Source organism: Artemia franciscana, chromosome 4 (genome assembly GCF_032884065.1).
Source record: "Artemia franciscana chromosome 4, ASM3288406v1, whole genome shotgun sequence".
Classification (NCBI taxonomy): Eukaryota; Metazoa; Arthropoda; class Branchiopoda; order Anostraca; family Artemiidae; genus Artemia; species Artemia franciscana.
In genome coordinates this window covers 52,706,160-52,731,009 of record NC_088866.1, presented here as the reverse complement: position 1 = coordinate 52,731,009, position 24,850 = coordinate 52,706,160, and the positions used below count along the sequence as shown (strand labels likewise).

At 32.9% G+C, this 24,850-nt stretch overlaps 1 protein-coding gene across 1 annotated transcript in view; it reads left to right on the top strand.

Moving 5' to 3' along the window:
- Positions 1 to 23,819, top strand: part of LOC136026581 (X-ray repair cross-complementing protein 5-like) — a 98,211-nt gene extending 74,392 nt beyond the window's left edge. The window contains exons 10-12 of the mRNA XM_065703289.1: positions 5,639 to 5,857; positions 10,444 to 10,637; positions 23,576 to 23,819. Coding sequence (XP_065559361.1) covers positions 5,639 to 5,857; positions 10,444 to 10,637; positions 23,576 to 23,701 — 539 coding nt within the window. The 3' untranslated portion in view covers positions 23,702 to 23,819. The remainder of the gene's footprint in view (positions 1 to 5,638; positions 5,858 to 10,443; positions 10,638 to 23,575) is intronic.
- The last annotated feature ends 1,031 nt before the right edge of the window (positions 23,820 to 24,850 follow it).

Below are 24,850 nucleotides of genomic sequence, written 5' to 3'. Positions count from 1 at the left end.
ACGTAATAAAAACATACAAATATTGAAGTTTGTTACGTAAGCTAACTCGTAAGTTACGTATATCTTTTACTAATAAAAACGTTCGTTAAAAATTAGAAGTTCTAGTTGCTTTTTTAAGTAACCAAAACATTGGAGGGCAACTAGGCCTCCTCCCTCGCTCCTTTTTTCTCAAAATCATTTGACCAAAACTAAGAGAAAGTCATTTAGCCAAAAAAATAAAAATGCAAATTTTGTTTTAATTTGTTCATCTGCGGAGAGCCAAAATCAAAACATGCATTAATTCAAAAACGTTCAGTAATTAAACAAAGAAACAAACAATTTTTTTTAGCTGAAAGTAAGGAGCGACATTAAAACGTAAAACGAACAGAAATTGCTTCGTATATGAAATGGCTGCTCCCTCATCAACGCCCCGCTCTTTAAGCTAAAGCTTTTTACTGTTTTAAGAAGTAGAGTTGAGAGAAAGAGTCAAACTTTAGCGTAAATAGCGGAGCGTTGAGGAGGGGGCAGCCCCTTTCATATAGGAAGTAATTTCTGTTCGTTTTACGTTTTAATGACGCTCCTTACTTTCAGTTAAAAAAAACTTGCTTTTTTTGTTTAATTACTATTATATGTACATAAAATATGAAACATATACAGTTCATGAAACATACATCATGTTTGTTTTGTTTTTTGTTGTTTTTTTTTTAATTCCGTTTGCCTGTAAGACTATTAGATGTCATGCCTTTATGTGAATTGGTTTCCCATGAACCAAATTACCTTTCGAAATGTGTTAGATTAAGCCTTAGTATTTTATTACTGTTATTTATTTATAGAATATGGAAAATATGTGGCCTTATGACACCATATGACAAATAATTGTTTTTGGAATATGTACAGGAAACAGATTTCCTGTTTTTGTTTCCACTCACTGGTATGACTATTGAATTGGTCTCCCGCGTATCAAATCACTTTTTGAAATGTATTGAACTTACCATTACCATTTTATTATTGTAATATGCTCATAAAATATGCAATTTTTACCTTCTGGATTTCATTTTTTTTTCTTCATTTTCCTTTTCGCCGGTAACGCTATTAGATATTACTCATTCAGTGTGAATGGGTCTTCCACGTTCTAAATTACTTTTCAAAATGTACTAATCTTACCACTAGTATTTTATCGCATATGTTTATTCCACCAAAACATGCAAGATGTACCGCCTGGATTCCATGTTTTTATCTTCCATTCGTGGGTAAGATTATTAGGGTATTTGTGGCTCAGTGTAAATCGGTCTTCCGTAAATCTGAAAAAAATATCTTAATTGTATGGAAAATATAAGAAACTAAAGTTACATTTTTTAGGCCAGATGAATTGTTGGAACGCATCTAGATTTACTTCACAGTAAAATTGTTGCAGAAGTAAAACTTTTTCTATTCGCCATCTCTTCTGAAATTTATTTCACCATCTCGCCCTCTGAATTACTTCTCTAAATGTGCTAGACTTACCATTAATATTCTATCGTATATGTTTACTCCGCCAAACATGCAAGATATACCGCCTGGTTTTATGTTTATTATATTCCATTCGCCGGTAAGGCTGTTAGATATTGGTCGTTACGTGAAGTATCTGCCTGTTTCTCAATCCTTGCTCGCTAGGCTAAAGTTTTTTAGTCCTTCGAAAAAGTTCTTACTCCAATTAAATGACCTTTGTGCTTCAGTAAACATGTACAGAATAAGAGAAAAAGTCTAGCTTATGCATAAAGAGCGAGAACTGGGGAGAGGGATCCTCCTCATATAAGAAGCAGTTTCTGTTTGATGTTCCTCGTTGATTTCATTTGAAAAACGATTTTTAATATATAATTTGGCTAAAAGTAACCTAGAGATATCATTGTGACTATGTTTTACAGAATGGCAAGTGCTAAAAGATCAAACAACATCACTTATGTATTTCTAGCTTTTATATTTGACTAAAAGTGACCTATCGACGGTCCTGCGACAAAATTTTAAAGAGTACCAAATCCCACTAACCGTGTGACCAGTTTCAAGTGGTCAACCGATGTCTTCAGTTGAATTCTGGCTTGTATTTCTGACTAAAAGATAGATCGTTTGGAGGTGATTGATCTCGAAATTTTAAACACCTCTGAAAGTAAAACCAATGACTCATTTTCTATGTTACAGAAACAAGCTTTTATTTATTAGAAGCACTTCTTACCTTGGGGAGAGAGGGAGGGGCTTAGCTGTTATCCGTAATAGAAACCAATCAACTATTGGCCAACAGAAAAATTTTTTGTTGATTGGTTGACGTGAAATAAGGATTCCGCATATTTTGAAGAAAACCAACTAGTGCTTCACACGATGATCTTCTACTGATCAGTTGACGTGATTTCTTGGTGCTGATGCCGATGCATTATTTGACTCCTGTTAGAATCTTTAGAGGCTCTAACACGTCCCTTCATAACCTATTACTGATGGTAGATTTCATACAATGAAAGAAGATGCCTTTGCAATTCACTCTTAATACTTAGGTCGAATTCTAAATAATTCGCAAAAATTATCTTCAATCTGAAAATTCTATCAAGTAGTCTGCTTTTCTATTTCTCTCATTTATCTGTTTCTTTCTATATCTTTCTATATCTTTGTTTCTATATATCTGTTTCTTTCGATTTTCAGTATCAGAATACGTTCGCAATTGCGTGTTTCTTCGTCAAACTTCTTTTGATATGCATAAAAATTCTGCTTTTGGTCAAAAACGCTACAGTTATTATAAGGCATGTTTCCTGTGTTTGTTTCTAGATGTTAGAATCTTTAATCTGTTAGAATCTTTCTAAGTCCATTGCATAATTACCAGTTTATAAACAGCTTTTAGGTATTTTAAACACCATTTTACCAAACGAAGTAATGCATTTTTAACTAAGATCCGCAACAAAACCGAAGCGACTGTCTAAGACCTCCGGTAAGACCTTTTATTTATCCACCAGAATTCAGATGCCGGCCTGAAACCCAGAGTCATTGATCCAAGGTGCACGGATCTTTAGGCCATGAATGGTAAAGCCGCTGCTCAAGCTATAAACCTTGTGCTTCATCAATACTCATACTATTATCATTTGACTATGATCCCATCTAGCCCATGTCCGCCGCTTCCATCACACACGCTCAATTTTTCTTTTCTGTAGTGACCCCCTCATTTGAGGGCTGTGGATTATCATCAGGGTTTCCGGTTGAAATTTTAAATTAGTTATTTAAATACAATTGACATAATTCTACACGGGTACTAGATTTAGTAGCCTGAGTGGTTGGAATCAAACATTGGACATGTAACCTACACCGCCTAAATTTAATTTTTTTTTTAATTCCGTTCACCGGTAAGGCTATTAGATGTTTTTGTCGTTATTTGTATTGTTTTCCACGTAACAAATTACTTTTTGAAATGTAATGTATTGGACTTGTAATTAATATTTATTGCAGATATATGTTAATAAAATATGTTTAAAAACCGTTTTTCAAATGAAATCAACGAGGAACATCAAACAGAAACTGCTTCTTACATGAGGGGGATCCCCCTCTCTCAGCTCTCACTAGACTTTTTCCCTTATTCTGTAAGTGTTTACTGAAGCAAAAAGGTCATTTATTAACGAGTAATATATAATATATAAGGTATATAATAAAATATAAAATATGAAATATAATACACTAAAATAAAATATTTAATAAAATAAAATATGAATAAAATATGAAAACGTTCATATACAGGACCCATAAGATTCTTTGATAGTGCAAGTAATCTCCAAATAAAGAATTTGCATAGTTGACCAATATAGACGGTTGTTATTATATTTATTGCAGATATATGTTAATAAAATATGAAACATATACCGTTCATACACAGGGCCCATAAGATTCTTTGATAGTGCAAGTAAATAAAGAATGTGCATAGTTGACCAATGTAGACGGTTGTTGCCGTTCCTTAAATGTTCCGGAATCTTTATTTGGTAAATACCCTTGAATCCAGGAATTTCTTATATAAATTTCATGCTGATCGAAAAAAAGTGTTTGCCCGGGAACCTACGCGTGTAAGTTTCTATCCGTTCAAAAAAGGTTATTGGTATGTGCTATTTGGTAAATAAAAAAAAAGGGTAAAGGATACGGCATTAGACTTTACAGTCCGTACCGGCGGTGCTGATCTCCGTTTCTTGGCCCTTCAGCCAGGAAGTGCAATGGGGGTTATTTGGTAAATATCCTTGGCTCCATGAATTTCGTATTTTCGGAATTCAGGAATTTCGGAACAACCTGCGCGTGCAAGTTTCTATCTGTTCAAGAAAGGTTATTGGCATGTGCTATTTGGTAAATACCCTTGGCTCCAGGAATTTCGTATTTTCAGAATCCAGGAATTTCGGAACAACCTACGCGTGTAAGTTTCTATCCGTTCAAAAAAATGATTGGCATGTGCTATTTGGTAAATACCCTTGGCTCCAGGAATTTCGTATTTTCGGAATTCAGGAATTTCGGAACAACCTACGTGTGTAAGTTTCTATCTGTTCAAGAAAGGTTATTGACATGTGCTTGGCCCCTTTTCAAACCCTATTCTAGACTAATCAATAAATTTGTTTCCATTTATACACTATGCATTAGGATCTTTTTGCCCAAGAACTTACGGGTGTAGTTCTCAAGTCGCCTGGGCAAAATGTGTTTTGCCTTTTGTGAGGCCGTGGAAAACAATTGTGAGGCAGTGGAAAACAATTTTACTTTTTGCATTTAGGCCTTCTTAGTCCAAAAACTTAATGATAGCAGCTTCAATCTAAAAGAACAAAAATAATTGTTTGCCCTTTTTTGGATCGACAAAGACCCGAGTTTTTCGTTTGAATTTGGTATGGCCAAATTTTCACATGATATTCACACTTCGGAGTTCGTGCTTAAGTTTAACCAACAGGTTTGACAAACAACAATGTTATTTTTGGGTTGTTTTTTTTTCCACTATGTTGATCAACAAATTTTTTGTTGGTCGTAATAACGCTTCTGTTGATCAACAATGTCTCGCCAGAAGAAATTGTTGATCAAAATGCTTATCAACAGCATTGCCAGAAAAGGCCTATAGTATTAAAAATCATTGCAACAATTGAGCGAGAAAACTACCATCCTCCAGCAAGATTTGGATTCTCTCAGAAAGTTTACAATTATAAAAAAGTCTAAAAAAGGGAGGTTTTGTAAAAGATTTAGCTCTTATTTATTTGATTAGCAGCAAAACGTGTCGGACAACGACAGACAAGTAAAAGAAAAAATATAGCACAACGCGAGTTGGCTTATGGAAGAAATAATGCAATAAAATTGTGGAACTATATGCCGCCTCTTGGACATCATAAAAAGAAGGCCTATTTATTTGACTGAAAAATCGTTTATGTTAGGTGTCTAAAAAAATGTATTATACGGGGCAGGAATTGGATAGAAAAGAAAATGTCATTAGATTCTCTACTCAATATATATATATATATATATATATATATATATATATATATATATATATATATATGTACATATTTATTTTATATCCTATTTTAGTCCTATGTTGCACCTTTACTGGTTTTAAAGAAGTATTCCCCCTACGAAAGTTGAATGTACAGAATTTAGTGCTAGACTAAGTCAAGCATTATTTTTTCATTTTTGACAGATGACGTCCGTGATTTAAACATTGAAGAACTAACGGGTGACAACCCTGCTAAAGCAAGCGATGAAGAAGTAATAGTAGCCAAGAAAATTATAAGAAAACTTGAGCAAAAGGGTGGATACAAGCCAGAATTATTTCAGAATCCTGTTCTTCGAAAAATGTGGATTAATATAGAAAGCATGGCTTTGGATAAGGACCCAGAAGACTTCTTTGATAGTACAGGTAATCTCCAAATAAAGAATATGCATAGTTGACCAAATGCAAAAAAAAGCCCAAAATAGGTAGGCATAAATAAAAATTGTTACGGAACTCTCATCGGGATAGGAGGACTCTCATGTAAGCACGGTTAAAAAAAATGAAAGAACACGAATATAAGGAAAATATATAAAAGATTATAATAACCTTGAAGTCCGCTGTTTTTTTTTTTTGTTTTTTTTTTGGGCGGGAGCGATTTACGGCCAGAGATCAATATTTACGAGCCAATATGATGTTTTTTTGTTCTATGGATTCTTATTCATCCTATTCTGCTTATTCTCATATATTCTATCAATTAATTCTATAAAGTTGTAAGCTTCAGCATGTCTCAACGTATGTGTTTATGTGTGTACCTTTTTTTCTTTGCACTAAAAAATAAGCCAGATCAATCAAGCTAGAAACACGGAAATAGAAACTTTTACAAACATCCTAGCCTTCTTATTTTATCGCTTAGATTTGACTCTACTCCCATTACTTAAAAGATGCTCGCTTTCACACAAGAAGAATACTATTGAAAAACAAAATGAAAATAACAATGTCTTGAGGAGAAAAAGACTAACTAATCTGAATATATTTTAAGCAATAAAATTTTTAGTCCGTCAGCAAAAAAGTAGAAAGTAAAGTTATGCAGTAAAGTTTTTAGTTCAGATATTTTGAAAGCAGTAAAATTGTGGTGTTTAAGCAGTAAAATTAGCTGTTTAGGAATTTTGAAAGCAGTAAAATTGCGGTGTTAAAGCATAAAAGCAGCAAAAAAAGAAGAAAAGAAAAGTTGAGCAGTAAAATTTTTCAGTTTAGATATTTTGAAAGCAGTAAAATTTTAATATCAAAGCAGCAAAAGAGTCGAAAGCAGTGTTAATCAGTAAAGTTTTTGGCTCAGATATTTTGAAAGCAGTAAAATTGCGGTGATAGAGTAGAAAAACGGCAAAAAAGCAGAAAGCAAAGGTGAGCAGTAAAAATTTTCAGTTCAAATATTTTGAAAGCAGTAAAATTGTAATATTGACGCAGAAAGCAGCAAAAAACCAGAGAGCAGTGTTAAGCAGTAGAATTTTCAGTTTAAATACTTTGAAAGAAATAATTGCAATATTAAAGCAAAAATCAGCAAAAAAGCATCAATTAGTTTAAAAAATCAGAAAGCAAGAGTTAAACTATTAATTTTTAGTTCAGAAATTTTGAAAGGCTATCGCTAAATAATAGCACTTAAACTTACTAATTGTTTTATTCTAGTAAGAGCTACTAAAACTTTTGTGTATAGGGTGGAAGGAGGTGCTGAGGGGTCCAGCTCCTGCAGGATAGTTTTGTTCGCTAAGTTTTAATGTCGCTCATTTGACAAAAGCTTTTAGTTACCGTTGAATCATAAAAGATTCCACACTACATAGAAGATTCCAGGCTGTGTAAAAGATCCCAGACTACATAAAATATTCTAGGCTTTGTAAAATATTTAGGTCGATGGTTGTAAAGTGAAGGATTAAAATTCCTTGGAAAGACTAATGATTGGCTGGTGGAGAAGCCAAAACATCAAATAAAGCAAATTGTAGAAATTAATGGAGAAATAGTTTACGTCCGGATGTTTCTTGAGGGCCTACCCTGGAAACGTCCTCTGTACAAATGTGGTTGGTAGATGTAAGTTTCCTTTGTTGGTATGACTCAGTTATTTAAGGTGAACATAATAAATGATAAAATAAAAAAGTAATAACAAATTAAATAAAAGAAAATAATAAATAATCCATCCGAGAACCAGAGCTTGTCCATGGAGTGATAAAAAATAAAGTTCGTTCCGAAAACCATTTTAAGAAAGATATATGCATAAATATTGTATTCAAATTTAAGTTACCTTTCCTAATCTTCTATGGACAGCCCTTCTTTCAAATGAGAGGAAAAAAGGAGGTAAATGATATTTGATCATCGAGAGTGATCTTGTTTATGTTCTGCATTGGTTCTCTTAAAGAAAAAGACTTTCTTCATCTTAAAAATTTTGTCTGAGTTACTGATGCCCTTGTACCAAAATTTAAAAATAATCTCCGTTAGGGCCATCTAGAGGTCTTGCTTTTTCCGTTTGGACGCAGAATTTTGCGACCTGAGAGTTAAATTATCCTTCTCCGTAAGATGCCAAAGTTTTGGAGCTCTTCTTCCAATTAACATATTCCCCCCCCCCATTTGAGTTTTCTATTTTTGGACTGTGTGACCCTCTGTTTCTTAGCAACAGAAAATTCAGTTTTATCCTAATCGACATGTCAGCACTTTTCCTAGAAGTAAAATTTTCTTTTCCCATTTATTACAAAAATTGAGAGAGAAAAAATGGTTTTAATTTAAATAAAGTAGTGGAAAAAAAAACAAAAAATTAAAAATACAACAACAAAACTTTAAATACTAAAAAATATTTCGATTCCACATCTGGGAGCCTTTTTCAACGGAAAAAAACTTAAGATAAAAGAAACAATTTTTAAAATTAATATAGAAAATGACAACCAAACACAAAAAGAAAAAACAAAAAAAAAACAACAACAATAAATAAACAAATACAACTCAATTTTAAACACTTCCAGAACAGCAAACTGCAAAAACCGTTGTTTTTTTTTCTCTCTCGATTTTTGTATATGGAAAAGCAGTAAGATCTAAGAAATTATCTTAGCAGTGAACCAAAACAAAAGATAAAAATAACAATAAAACTTTAAATAATAAAAAAAAATCGGAATATCTCGGCTCCACTTTCGGGAGCCTTTTTCAACGGGAAAAAATAATTGAAGGAAAAGATTTTTTTTTAATTTAACTCATCTAAAGAAAACGATAACCAAACACAAAAAAAAATTAAAAAAGAACAACAACAAAAACAAACAAATATAACTTTTTGGATGACTAATCACCGACAAACAGATGTCACTAGTACAACAGATATTTCTCATCTTTAAAGTCAGCAAAAGAAAATCCTTTTTTTTTCCCTCAATTTTCGTAGATGGAAGAGCAGTGAGGTATAAGAAACTATCTATCCCATTTATTTTTTTCTAGCAAACGCAAGCTGCGGAAGAAAAGATTACGCTGAAGCACATTTATTGACTGGACTATAGAGGGTTCGAAACGGAACGTTTCAAGTATTTAATTGCAGCTTTCTCAGAATGAATTTCCAAGCAGTAGGACAGTTTCTCTCTCAGTTCACTATTTTTGAAATTTTAGGATCCATAACCTGCGATTCTTTAGCCTTGTTGAGAAAAAAATCTCCATAAATCGTGTATTTAATAGCAATGCCAACCAACAGTTGTTGTTAGTAGTAGTAGTAGTAGGACGTCTTGACATATTGTAGAATGTGGGAGTACCAAGGTGTGCCTAAGGAGCTTGAGTTAAAGTCTTTTGATGACGAAAATTGACTCCAGACTGCCTCTGAGATTTTTCTTATAAATAAAAGACGTGATGATCTCGTTTTGACTCCTGTTTCTAATTGGAGTTGTTACAATACCGCGGAGGCTGGTTTAGGATTTTACCGTTTTTCTTGAATTTATTAGATTTAAAACATATACGCCAAGTTTATATTTCCATATGGTATTTTTAAATACAAAATTCTAATAACTACTTTTACAAAGAATCTCTATTGATTTTGCTCCCTCGTTCGGCTCGTTGGTGTTTTTGAACATACCGAATTACTTTTTCTAAATTATGCAAGTTCAAGGTTTTTAATTAAGTACCCAATACCATTAATTTCAAACAAATATAAGCTGAATGACAAAACTCTGATTGATTCTTCCGAAAATCTCAGCTGAATTCAAATAAGGAAATATTAAAGATTGCTAATTGGTCATTGATGATGAAATATTAAAATATATAATATTTTTTCTTTGTGCGTCTTTATTTTTGTGTCCCCATATGGGGATGGCCTCTTACTCCCCTCCTGCCCAATGTTTCCTTATTTCTTTATTTTTTATGTTTCTGTTGTTGTATTTTGGTTAACCAAGCAAGTTTTGTTATTATTATTATGACGAGATGTATTTGTTTTTTATATGCTCTACTGTATATGCACCCAACTTTACTAGATCTGATCTCCGTTGGGGGTTTAATATTTTGTAGTTTTAGATAAATCAAATAAAAGAGTGTATAACCTTACGGAGTCTTCTCGATGCCAGGTGAGCTGTTTGCCTCTAATCCTACGACATGTATAAGTAAGCAAGTAAAGTAACTACAAAATGAATGTGAAAATTATCTTTAAAGATGGCGTATCCTTGGTTGTGTCCATAGTCTCTAAAGGCTTTTACCAGATTTTCTTAGCTTGTCACTTTCTTATTTTCTTAGCTTTATCATTCTGGAGACAAATATGCGAAATTCTCTTCGTACTTTCTTTTTTGCTTTTGTTCAATAATTTCACGAATTTATCGAAAAAAATCGCGATAAAAACGCTAAAAAGGATAATAATATCATGAGGATGATCCCTTCGGTGGGTGTAATACGTATGGAAATTGGACCTAACCCGAAAAGCAAGTAGGCAATTGATGTTGGTAATATTCAAACATTTCCTTTTCTAATTTAATTGATTTATTAATAGCGTCAATTCAAATGAACTTGTGTTCCAGTTGTACCACCGGAGATTATTGACCAGAGAATTGGACCATTAGTTGAAGAGCTGTCATCTTTGGTTACTGGGAAAGTCGGAAAACGCAGTTTCGCTGATGGAGAAGAAGAACAAGGGTCTTTCAAACATGAATCGAAGAAGAAGATGAAACTAGAAGGCATGGCCAACATTGAGAACATGATATTGGAAGGACATGTAAGTTTTATAGATCCATCGTTCGGCAGTTGTCATTCCTCAAATAACTATCTGATTTGATTAATTGAAATTCATGTCGATTAATTAATCCGTGTCTCTTCTAATCTTCTTAGATTAATATTAATTTAGTAGATCTTCTTCGTCTTAATCAATGCAATAACGGTCATAAGATTTCAACACCGTAGATAACTTATATATAAATTGCGGAGAACAGATTTCGCCTGGTCTTAATTCATATATAAAATAATTTAAAGCATCCCCGCCCTCCTTTTCTTGATTACCCCTTACTAGTAAATTCAAACAAGGTTAGAGAAAACATAATTTGTAGCATCACACTGCTACAAACTAAAAAAAAATTGTCATATGAATGACAAAATACAAAAATTATGAAAAAGAAAAAAATAAGGATAATTCTAGCCAGCGAAAAAGAGAGAATGAATGTGCAGATATATCGGCCGATACCTCCGCTCGAACGTTGTCAGTGCACGAAAGTAAATAAAGAGTAAAAAATATACAAATACAAGTCCTAATGAAAAAAAAACGTAAAAAACAAACATTACGTTAAAAGACTTTTGGACTGTACCCTCTTTGACTTTCGGACTATTTTGTACAAAAAGTATGTCCCAAAATTTGATCAGAAGCATTTGGGGAAGAAATCGTGCAGAAGGGGAATTGTTGCCGTCTGATCACTTTTCACGCTCAGAAGGAAAGCTAGAACTTTTGATTCAAATTGAAATTATACCTTCTCTAAGCAATGGCTGTCCATACCCGGCACTAAAAGTGATAACGTGGTGTTATAAATACTTTTCAAGGGTCTAGATATCAGAACAGCGCTAAAAACAGTTTTCGAGGGTTTAAATATGATGCTCTGTGCCACGAATTCTGTTACCTCTAGCCTTATGAGTTATGTATTCAACAAGAATAGGGCTTTAAAAAATGAATATAATGGCACTGAAAATGGCCTTTATTTGAGTCAGGGAAGATACACTAAGAGGTGCGCTGAAAATAATTTTAAAGGGACCAAATATTACCCTTAGTGGGATTAGTTATAAAGTTCTAACCTATATTTGAACAAAAAGAGTAATTGAAAATACTTTTCAAGGGGTTGAAAATCCTCCTGGGTGGTAAGTAGGTTTTAAAACCACACTGGCTGCATATGACGTTTGACAAAAGAAATGAAAAAAAAGTAATAAAGAAACCAAGATGAGGGTGATTTTACGCCAGAATGAAACAAAAAAAGATAAAGCAGATATTTTGGCAAAGGTTTCAGCCGAGCTGCCCTCAGCCCTCAAAAAAGGGAAAGAAAAAAAAGGATGTATACCAAAAACTAGTATTTTGAAGTAAAGCGTACCGAAACAGAGAAATCACTGAAACCGATAGTCATTTCTTTGTTTTGGAGCGGTTTACTTCAAAAGCTAAACCGTACCGAAGGAAAAACGTTTTATATCCTTTTTTTTAGCATTGACAACGACTTGAACTAAGTCTTTCCTAAAATATCTGCTCTATCTTTTCGCTGTTTCTTTTCCACACACAGAAAATTAACCTCATTTTGGTTTCTTGATTATTTTTCTGTTTTTTATTCGTTCTTTTTTGGCAAAAAATTCTATTGGTGGCATTTAGGGCCGTATCCAAAGAATAGGGGACTCAGTTCTAAAACCAACCCACGCCCCCCCCCCCTTAATTGTTTTTTACGCTGCTCCGGTAGTAATAAAAATACATACAAACAAATTTATGTTGCATTTTGCAAAGCTTTTTTCGCAACTCCATCCACGAACAAATCCAGGATACGGCGGCACTGATTACAACAATTGTGGTTCTATGAATATTTGAGTGAATTGGGACAAGATCTATGACCCTAACGATACCGAAGGTGGCACTAAATACTTTTAAGGAGCAAGATAATCCCTTAGCTTGTATTAATAATAATTTTATCATGAAGAGTGACGCTAAAAATGCAGAGATTGGCATTGAAGTAGTTTTAAAGTGGGTGGATATTGCTCGGGTGGAGCTATTGCGCTGAAAATTCACAGAGAAGAACTAAATATACTTTTCAAGTGGCTGGATATTTCCATTACTGGCACTTGCAATGCTTACCTACAACTGTGATTATGAGCTGTATTTTTCTAAGAAGAGCGCCAATAAAAGGCTTAAAATGGTGGTAAAAATACTTTGAAGAGGTCAAATATTTTTATGAGTAGTGCAAATGTTAAAAATCCGGTCTTAGGAAGCTTTTTGAGTTGTATTGGAACAGTGCAATGGAGACGGTAAAAACTGTGAAAAGGGAAAAGGGGAATGCCACAAGGTATAACTACTTACAAAATGAGGTCGTTTTGAAGGCCGCCTTTTCGTATTTTTACCCTCTATGGGTCTTTTTGTTTCTTCTTCTCCTTCTTTCATGGAAATGTTTAGTTCTTCATTTTTGTATAAAAAAGAAATTACATAATTAGGAATGAGGGAAATTTATGATAAATTTTTCATATGGACGTATAATTTATTAATTATATTATTTATATAATTATATCTATTAACTACATAATTATGTTAATTAAATTTTATAATTCGTTAATTATATACTTTATTTATAAAATACTATAAATGATTATTATAAAAATTAGGAACAAGGAAAAATTTATTTGAGTGATTGACGAAGATTTTTGTCATGAGTGCACTCCCCTCTTCTCATCTGTACCGCCGGTGTAACTTATCCAATAAAGCTGAAAGTAAGGAGCGATATTAAAACTTAAAACGAACACAAATTATTCCGTATATAAAAGGGGATGCCCCTCTTAACGCTTCCCTCTTTACGCTAAAGTTTCTATTGTTTTAAAAAGTAGAGTTGTGACAAAGAGTCAAACTTCAGCGTAAAGAGCAGGACGTTGAGGAGGGGACAACCCCTTTCATATACGGAATAATTTCTGTTCGTTTTAAGTTTTAATAAAGCTTCTTACTTTCGGTTAAAACAATTTTTTTATTATTTAATAATTACATAGAACTATATGATAGCTTCTGGTTCATTCACTAGATTTGTCTGTGAAAGTTAAAAACTGGGTTCATCCCGTGTCTTCAATTGAATTTTCTTCTTTTTTAGTTTTAATACTTTATTGTTTCTGCTGATGACAACCGCCGTATATGGGGTAGAAACATCCGAACTTTTGCATTTATTTTCGCCGTTTAATAAATGGGCTTAATCCCCATCTGAACGTTTATTTGTTTTTCAAAAAAAGGCAGTGTGGTCTTGAAAAAAGCCTAATTGGAGGTATTACGTCGTGAAGACGGAGAAAAGGGAAGAGTCTTAAAGGGAAAAGAAAAGGGAAGGGGTAAAAGAGTCTTACTGAAAAGCCCATAAGCTTAAACATAAGAACTTAAGTTGCTTAACTTAAGATCCTGTTCAGAAGTATTGCCAGCGCAGAGGGAACCGAACACCAAATTAGTCGTCTCCTGAGTGGTGTGCCCTGGGTGACGACTTGAGCTTTACTGGGGCCAATGCTTCGAGAAGTAAGTCGATCGTGGAAATCCTCACCTTATCTTGTGCGCGACTTACCTCTAGCACGTTTCCAGCCGTTTGCAGTTGGGTCAAAGTCAAAATGAGCCAGGCGAGGGTTTGAGTGGGCAGGTAGGAGAGTTTACCATACCAACGTAATGATCAAGAATCGAAATGCTCAGATAGGGGTACAACATGGATCAGAAGATCTTCAGGTTTCATACCTTATCATAATATTTATCGCGTTTTATTTTGTGGAAGTGTTTCATTTGGACAGCATTTAGCTTCATCATCTACATATGAGTCGTGGGCCAAGTATCTGATACGTACAAAATAACGCTAGCAACCAGGGTAGAGTAGGATCGTGCTTTTGTGAGGCTGCTGATCTGGTGTTTGTGAAATATTGTTGTAAGACATCATTCGACTTTACCACCCTTGCTGGTATCTCTGCATTGGGAATTGTGTATGAACAGACAATCTAGCAGAAGTAAATGACCTGCTTGGCTATCCCCAAATTCTGATTACACAGGCGCAAAGGGATTGAATGGTGCCTTACCCACAGGTATTACTTTCGTCCTAGACCAGTTTATTTTATTTATAATTACGATTTTAATTAAAAAAAAATTAATAAATATTTATCAATAGCCCTCAAAAAAGGGTATATGAACCAAAAAATAGTATTTTGGAGTAAAGTGTACTGAAAAAGAGAAATCGCTCAAACTGAGAATCATTTCTCTGTTTTGGTGCAGTTTACTTCAGAAAATAAAATTTTCTCTTTCCTCTGTTTTCAAAAGTAACTAAGTGTAAGGAATCTTCTCAGTAGTGGTAAGGATAAAACCCTAGTTATTTATCAAAGAGGGATATATAAAATACCTTGTAGTGGTGAAAATTCTACGCTGGTAGAAGTGCACCAAAATCAAGGAACACGGTAGCAGCAGCATAAATAAAGTATAGAAAGCATTACAGCTTATTGATAGCACATGATCTTTTGATTCAGATTTAACCGACGATATTTTTGACAAACCGCCCCATTCCGTGTTATTCAACGAAACAGTTTTAACTGATAGTGACCTAGGAATCAAACAAATTGTCCGTGAAGCAACTGAAATGAAACGAAACCTAATTAATAATACATCCCTAAATAGAGACCTGAGTGAGTATACACTCAACCCTGTGTACACAACCAATTATGGAAAATAGTTTAATACACAATAAAATAAAGTTAGGTGCCAATCAAAATAAACCCACTCCCAAGAGAAATACAAGATTTGCAGGAGAAAGAGCAAATATTGCAATAAGGATTGTACCAATTTTTAATCAATGTAGGCAGCTTGAATGAATAATACGTTTGTTTAGTCTAGGCTGAACCTATATTAGGTAAGGAAGCCTAGACTTATAAAAAAAGAAGAAGAAAAATTAAATTCTGTGATATTTGTTAAAAAATTTATTTTATCGATGTGATTTTTGAGTAAGTTTTTTTCCATTTGATTTCTTTATTTTGTATGTCACTTGTGACAGCTATTGAATATATAGCCGAAATATTTGCATAGATTGTACTATCGTGTTATTCGCTGTCTTCACAAATTTCCTCATTATCTTCTCTTGTTTTGTAAGCCCTTGCCAACAAAACCAAAAACTTTTACTCTATTTTCTTCCTTTTTTACTGCTTCTCACTTTCTTTTATTCTCTTTTTTAGGCCTCTTTCTTTATTTTGTATTTCACTGGGAACGGCTATTGAATATATAGCCGAAATATTTGCATAGATTGTACTATCGTGTTATTCACTGTCTTCACAAATTTCCTCATTATCTTCTCTTGTTTTGTAACACCTTACCGACAAAAGCAAAAACTTTCATTCTATTTTCTTACTTTCTTTACTGCTTCTCACTTTCTTTTATTCTCTTTTTTAGGCCTCTTTCTTTATTTTGTATTTCACTGGGAACGGTTATTGAATATATAGCCGAAATATTTGCATAGATTGTACTATCGTGTTATTCGCTGTCTTCACAAATTTCCTCATTATCTTCTCTTGTTTTGTAAGCCCTCGCCGACAATAGCAAACACTTTCATTCTATTTTCTTACTTTCTTTACTGCTTCTCACTTTCTTTTATTCTCTTTTTTAGGCCTCTTTCTTTATTTTGTATTTCACTGGGAACGGCTATTGAATATATAGCCGAAATATTTGCATAGATTGTACTATCGTGTTATTCGCTGTCTTCACAAATTTCCTCATTATCTTCTCTTGTTTTGTAAGCCCTTACCAACAAAAGCAAAAACTTTTACTCTATTTTCTTCCTTTTTTACTGCTTCTCACTTTCTTTTATTCTCTTTTTTAGGCCTCTTTCTTTATTTTGTATTTCACTGGGAACGGCTATTGAATATATAGCCGAAATATTTGCATAGATTGTACTATCGTGTTATTCGCTGTCTTCACAAATTTCCTCATTATCTTCTCTTGTTTTTTAAGCCCTTACCAACAAAAGCAAAAACTTTTACTCTATTTTCTTCTTTTTTTACTGCTTCTCACTTTCTTTTATTCTCTTTTTTAGGCCTCTTTCTTTATTTTGTATTTCACTGGGAATGGCTATTGAATATATAGCCGAAATATTTGCATAGATTGTACTATCGTGTTATTCACTGTCTTCACAAATTTCCTCATTATCTTCTCTTGTTTTGTAACACCTTACCGACAAAAGCAAAAACTTTCATTCTATTTTCTTACTTTCTTTACTGCTTCTCACTTTCTTTTATTCTCTTTTTTTAGGCCTCTTTCTTTATTTTGTATTTCACTGGGAACGGCTATTGAATATATAGCCGAAATATTTGCATAGATTGTACTATCGTGTTATTCACTGTCTTCACAAATTTCCTCATTATCTTCTCTTGTTTTGTAAGCCCTTACCAACAAAAGCAAAAACTTTTACTCTATTTTCTTCTTTTTTTACTGCTTCTCACTTTCTTTTATTCTCTTTTTTAGGCCTCTTTCTTTATTTTGTATTTCACTGGGAACGGCTATTGAATATATAGCCGAAATATTTGCATAGATTGTACTATCGTGTTATTCACTGTCTTCACAAATTTCCTCATTATCTTCTCTTGTTTTGTAACACCTTACCGACAAAAGCAAAAACTTTCATTCTATTTTCTTACTTTTTTTACTGCTTCTCACTTTCTTTTATTCTCTTTTTTTAGGCCTCTTTCTTTATTTTGTATTTCACTGGGAACGGCTATTGAATATATAGCCGAAATATTTGCATAGATTGTACTATCGTGTTATTCACTGTCTTCACAAATTTCCTCATTATCTTCTCTTGTTTTGTAAGCCCTTACCAACAAAAGCAAAAACTTTTACTCTATTTTCTTCTTTTTTTACTGCTTCTCACTTTCTTTTATTCTCTTTTTTAGGCCTCTTTCTTTATTTTGTATTTCACTGGGAACGGCTATTGAATATATAGCCGAAATATTTGCATAGATTGTACTATCGTGTTATTCACTGTCTTCACAAATTTCCTCATTATCTTCTCTTGTTTTGTAACACCTTACCGACAAAAGCAAAAACTTTCATTCTATTTTCTTACTTTCTTTACTGCTTCTCACTTTCTTTTATTCTCTTTTTTAGGCCTCTTTCTTTATTTTGTATTTCACTGGGAACGGCTATTGAATATATAGCCGAAATATTTGCATAGATTGTACTATCGTGTTATTCACTGTCTTCACAAATTTCCTCATTATCTTCTCTTGTTTTGTAACACCTTACCGACAAAAGCAAAAACTTTCATTCTATTTTCTTACTTTCTTTACTGCTTCTCACTTTCTTTTATTCTCTTTTTTTAGGCCTCTTTCTTTATTTTGTATTTCACTGGGAACGGCTATTGAATATATAGCCGAAATATTTGCATAGATTGTACTATCGTGTTATTCACTGTCTTCACAAATTTCCTCATTATCTTCTCTTGTTTTGTAAGCCCTTACCAACAAAAGCAAAAACTTTTACTCTATTTTCTTCTTTTTTTACTGCTTCTCACTTTCTTTTATTCTCTTTTTTAGGCCTCTTTCTTTATTTTGTATTTCACTGGGAACGGCTATTGAATAAATAGCCGAAATATTTGCATAGATTGTACTATCGTGTTATTCACTGTCTTCACAAATTTCCTCATTATCTTCTCTTGTTTTGTAAGCCCTTACCAACAAAAGCAAAAACTTTTACTCTATTTTCTTCTTTTTTTACTGCTTCTCACTTTCTTTTATTCTCTTTTTTAGGCCTCTTTCTTTATTTTGTATTTCACTGGGAACGGCTATTGAATAAATAGCCGAAATATTTGCATAGATTGTACTATCGTGTTATTCACTGTCTTCACAAATTTCCTCATTATCTTCTCTTGTTTTGTAACACCTTACCGACAAAAGCAAAAACTTTCATTCTATTTTCTTACTTTCTTTACTGCTTCTCACTTTCTTTTATTCTCTTTTTTTAGGCCTCTTTCTTTATTTTGTATTTCACTGGGAACGGCTATTGAATATATAGCCGAAATATTTGCATAGATTGTACTATCGTGTTATTCACTGTCTTCACAAATTTTCTCACTATCTTCTCTTGTTTTGTAAGCCCTTACCAACAAAAGCAAAAACTTTTACTCTATTTTCTTCTTTTTTTACTGCTTCTCACTTTCTTTTATTCTCTTTTTTAGGCCTCTTTCTTTATTTTGTATTTCACTGGGAACGGCTATTGAATATATAGCCGAAATATTTGCATAGATTGTACTATCGTGTTATTCACTGTCTTCACAAATTTCCTCATTATCTTCTCTTGTTTTGTAACACCTTACCGACAAAAGCAAAAACTTTCATTCTATTTTCTTACTTTCTTTACTGCTTCTCACTTTCTTTTATTCTCTTTTTTAGGCCTCTTTCTTTATTTTGTATTTCACTGGGAACGGCTATTGAATATATAGCCGAAATATTTGCATAGATTGTACTATCGTGTTATTCACTGTCTTCACAAATTTCCTCATTATCTTCTCTTGTTTTGTAACACCTTACCGACAAAAGCAAAAACTTTCATTCTATTTTCTTACTTTCTTTACTGCTTCTCACTTTCTTTTATTCTCTTTTTTAGGCCTCTTTCTTTATTTTGTATTTCACTGGGAACGGCTATTGAATATATAGCCGAAATATTTGCATAGATTGTACTATCGTGTTATTCACTGTCTTCACAAATTTCCTCATTATCTTCTCTTGTTTTGTAACACCTTACCGACAAAAGCAAAAACTTTCATTCTATTTTCTTACTTTCTTTACTGCTTCTCACTTTCTTTTATTCTCTTTTTTTAGGCCTCTTTCTTTATTTTGTATTTCACTGGGAACGGCTATTGAATATATAGCCGAAATATTTGCATAGATTGTACTATCGTGTTATTCACTGTCTTCACAAATTTCCTCATTATCTTCTCTTGTTTTGTAAGCCCTTACCAACAAAAGCAAAAACTTTTACTCTATTTTCTTCTTTTTTTACTGCTTCTCACTTTCTTTTATTCTCTTTTTTAGGCCTCTTTCTTTATTTTGTATTTCACTGGGAACGGCTATTGAATAAATAGCCGAAATATTTGCATAGATTGTACTATCGTGTTATTCACTGTCTTCACAAATTTCCTCATTATCTTCTCTTGTTTTGTAACACCTTACCGACAAAAGCAAAAACTTTCATTCTATTTTCTTACTTTCTTTACTGCTTCTCACTTTCTTTTATTCTCTTTTTTTAGGCCTCTTTCTTTATTTTGTATTTCACTGGGAACGGCTATTGAATATATAGCCGAAATATTTGCATAGATTGTACTATCGTGTTATTCACTGTCTTCACAAATTTCCTCATTATCTTCTCTTGTTTTGTAAGCCCTTACCAACAAAAGCAAAAACTTTTACTCTATTTTCTTCTTTTTTTACTGCTTCTCACTTTCTTTTATTCTCTTTTTTAGGCCTCTTTCTTTATTTTGTATTTCACTGGGAACGGCTATTGAATATATAGCCGAAATATTTGCATAGATTGTACTATCGTGTTATTCACTGTCTTCACAAATTTCCTCATTATCTTCTCTTGTTTTGTAACACCTTACCGACAAAAGCAAAAACTTTCATTCTATTTTCTTACTTTCTTTACTGCTTCTCACTTTCTTTTATTCTCTTTTTTAGGCCTCTTTCTTTATTTTGTATTTCACTGGGAACGGCTATTGAATATATAGCCGAAATATTTGCATAGATTGTACTATCGTGTTATTCACTGTCTTCACAAATTTCCTCATTATCTTCTCTTGTTTTGTAACACCTTACCGACAAAAGCAAAAACTTTCATTCTATTTTCTTACTTTCTTTACTGCTTCTCACTTTCTTTTATTCTCTTTTTTAGGCCTCTTTCTTTATTTTGTATTTCACTGGGAACGGCTATTGAATATATAGCCGAAATATTTGCATAGATTGTACTATCGTGTTATTCACTGTCTTCACAAATTTCCTCATTATCTTCTCTTGTTTTGTAACACCTTACCGACAAAAGCAAAAACTTTCATTCTATTTTCTTACTTTCTTTACTGCTTCTCACTTTCTTTTATTCTCTTTTTTTAGGCCTCTTTCTTTATTTTGTATTTCACTGGGAACGGCTATTGAATATATAGCCGAAATATTTGCATAGATTGTACTATCGTGTTATTCACTGTCTTCACAAATTTCCTCATTATCTTCTCTTGTTTTGTAAGCCCTTACCAACAAAAGCAAAAACTTTTACTCTATTTTCTTCTTTTTTTACTGCTTCTCACTTTCTTTTATTCTCTTTTTTAGGCCTCTTTCTTTATTTTGTATTTCACTGGGAACGGCTATTGAATATATAGCCGAAATATTTGCATAGATTGTACTATCGTGTTATTCACTGTCTTCACAAATTTCCTCATTATCTTCTCTTGTTTTGTAAGCCCTTACCAACAAAACCAAAAACTTTTACTCTATTTTCTTCCTTTTTTACTGCTTCTCACTTTCTTTTATTCTCTTTTTTAGGCCTCTTTCTTTATTTTGTATTTCACTGGGAACGGCTATTGAATATATAGCCGAAATATTTGCATAGATTGTACTATCGTGTTATTCACTGTCTTCACAAATTTCCTCATTATCTTCTCTTGTTTTGTAACACCTTACCGACAAAAGCAAAAACTTTCATTCTATTTTCTTACTTTCTTTACTGCTTCTCACTTTCTTTTATTCTCTTTTTTTTAGGCCTCTTTCTTTATTTTGTATTTCACTGGGAACGGCTATTGAATATATAGCCGAAATATTTGCATAGATTCTACTATCGTGTTATTCACTATCTTCACAAATTTCCTCATTATCTTCTCTTGTTTTGTAACACCTTACCGACAATAGCAAACACTTTCATTCTATTTTCTTACTTTCTTTACTGCTTCTCACTTTCTTTTATTCTCTTTTTTTAGGCCTCTTTCTTTATTTTGTATTTCACTGGGAACGGCTATTGAATATATAGCCGAAATATTTGCATAGATTGTACTATCGTGTTATTCACTGTCTTCACAAATTTCCTCATTATCTTCTCTTGTTTTGTAACACCTTACCGACAAAAGCAAAAACTTTCATTCTATTTTCTTACTTTCTTTACTGCTTCTCACTTTCTTTTATTCTCTTTTTTTTAGGCCTCTTTCTTTATTTTGTATTTCACTGGTAACGGCTATTGAATATATAGCCGAAATATTTGCATAGATTGTACTATCGTGTTATTCACTGTCTTCACAAATTTCCTCATTATCTTCTCTTGTTTTGTAACACCTTACCGACAAAAGCAAAAACTTTCATTCTATTTTCTTACTTTCTTTACTGCTTCTCACTTTCTTTTATTCTCTTTTTTTAGGCCTCTTTCTTTATTTTGTATTTCACTGGTAACGGCTATTGAATATATAGCCGAAATATTTGCATAGATTGTACTATCGTGTTATTCACTGTCTTCACAAATTTCCTCATTATCTTCTCTTGTTTTGTAAGCCCTTACCGACAATAGCAAACACTTTCATTCTATTTTCTTACTTTCTTTACTGCTTCTCACTTTCTTTTATTCTCTTTTTTTAGGCCTCTTTCTTTATTTTGTATTTCACTGGGAACGGCTATTGAATATATAGCCGAAATATTTGCATAGATTGTACTATCGTGTTATTCACTGTCTTCACAAATTTCCTCATTATCTTCTCTTGTTTTGTAACACCTTACCGACAAAAGCAAAAACTTTCATTCTATTTTCTTACTTTCTTTACTGCTTCTCACTTTCTTTTATTCTCTTTTTTTTAGGCCTCTTTCTTTATTTTGTATTTCACTGGTAACGGCTATTGAATATATAGCCGAAATATTTGCATAGATTGTACTATCGTGTTATTCACTGTCTTCACAAATTTCCTCATTATCTTCTCTTGTTTTGTAACACCTTACCGACAAAAGCAAAAACTTTCATTCTATTTTCTTACTTTCTTTACTGCTTCTCACTTTCTTTTATTCTCTTTTTTTTAGGCCTCTTTCTTTATTTTGTATTTCACTGGGAACGGCTATTGAATATATAGCCGAAATATTTGCATAGATTGTACTATCGTGTTATTCACTGTCTTCACAAATTTCCTCATTATCTTCTCTTTTTTGTAAGCCCTTACCGACAATAGCAAACACTTTCATTCTATTTTCTTACTTTCTTTACTGCTTCTCACTTTCTTTTATTCTCTTTTTTTAGGCCTCTTTCTTTATTTTGTATTTCACTGGGAACGGCTATTGAATATATAGCCGAAATATTTGCATAGATTGTACTATCGTGTTATTCACTGTCTTCACAAATTTCCTCATTATCTTCTCTTGTTTTGTAAGCCCTTACCAACAAAAGCAAAAACTTTTACTCTATTTTCTTCCTTTTTTACTGCTTCTCACTTTCTTTTATTCTCTTTTTTAGGCCTCTTTCTTTATTTTGTATTTCACTGGGAACGGCTATTGAATATATAGCCGAAATATTTGCATAGATTGTACTATCGTGTTATTCACTGTCTTCACAAATTTCCTCATTATCTTCTCTTGTTTTGTAACACCTTACCGACAAAAGCAAAAACTTTCATTCTATTTTCTTACTTTCTTTACTGCTTCTCACTTTCTTTTATTCTCTTTTTTTTAGGCCTCTTTCTTTATTTTGTATTTCACTGGGAACGGCTATTGAATATATAGCCGAAATATTTGCATAGATTGTACTATCGTGTTATTCACTGTCTTCACAAATTTCCTCATTATCTTCTCTTTTTTGTAAGCCTTACCGAAAAAAGCAAAAACTTTCATTCTATTTTCATACTTTCTTTACTGCTTTTCTTTCACAACTTTTCCTGCTTTTATTTACTGCCTACTGTTTACTGCTTCTCACTTTCTTTTATTCTCTTTTTTTAGGCCCCGAAACTGACGGTTGCACAATTAAAAGAGTTCTTGGCTTTAAATAATGCCAAAATACCCTCAAAAGCTAAAAAGTCAGATTTGATTGATTTGGCTATGAAAGCCGTTGGTTTGAGTGATTGAAAGACATCAATTGCGATGCTGATTATTGCTAACGGTTTGGAACTTCAAAGAGCAGGTGGATCAATGTATATTTTTATTAATAACTTCGTATTTTAGTTCAATAAAATCTTTATTCGTATCAGTATTAATCAATAGAAAAGTAAGTGCAAACACTTACAGATGTTGCTATTCTATTTTCCTGAATTTTTTTAAAATAAAATAGTATTTGTAAATAAATGTCACAACCAAAATTCTAGACAAAAGATGCATAATTTTCATTTGCAAATTCAAATATTTAACTTCTGCATGGTTACCATTTGGAACTTTGCAGGCACTTCATTTCTCCCGTCAATGGAGTATAAGGGTGCATTCTAGATCACCAATATGTCAAATTTGTACAGACCAGTCACCATTCTGACCCTCTAGGGGTTAGTTACCACTTTAGTCTACTCCTATCTCCACTGGCGACAGCTAAACATTCCTTTACTATTACTGAAAACGTCTTTAGACCTCTAATTGACTCAGGACTCTACAATTTTGGTTCTTGGATCACTAGCGAAAATTGGCCCCCTGTGTATCAAACAAATGATGTCGCCTACAAGTCTTTGTCCCTCCAAGATTTATTGAGCAGTAATTATGAAGCCCACTGTCCGGTGAAAAAAAATTGAAACACGCTCTATCGATAAACCTTACATTACTACAACTTTTAAAAAACTTATAAGGAAAAAAATCAACTTGTTCAAACAAGAACATGTCACACAGTGTAACAATTTAAGAAAGTTCCTGAAAGGGAAATAGAGAAAGGCAGCTTCTAATTATTACAATAGTAAAGTTAAGGATCTATATTGAAATAAGCCTAAGGAATGGTTCAGGAAAATTAAAGAGATTTGCGGCAAAAAATCTATTGAAGTTAATTTTCATCTTTCTGAGCTCTCTTATAAGATAACCCATGATTTGAACTTGCATCTTGCGTCCATTGTATAAATTCTCCCTCCTTTCACTGGCTCAGGTCAAACTATTCCTCCATCCACCTCTTTCCCCCCAAATTTCTCCCTCTGATGTTATCAATAAAATCCAAAAGGTCAAAAAATCAAGTACTTGCCCCTTAGACATCCCAATTGACTTGATTAAATCCTTTTCAGACACAATTGCTGGACCTTTATCTGATAT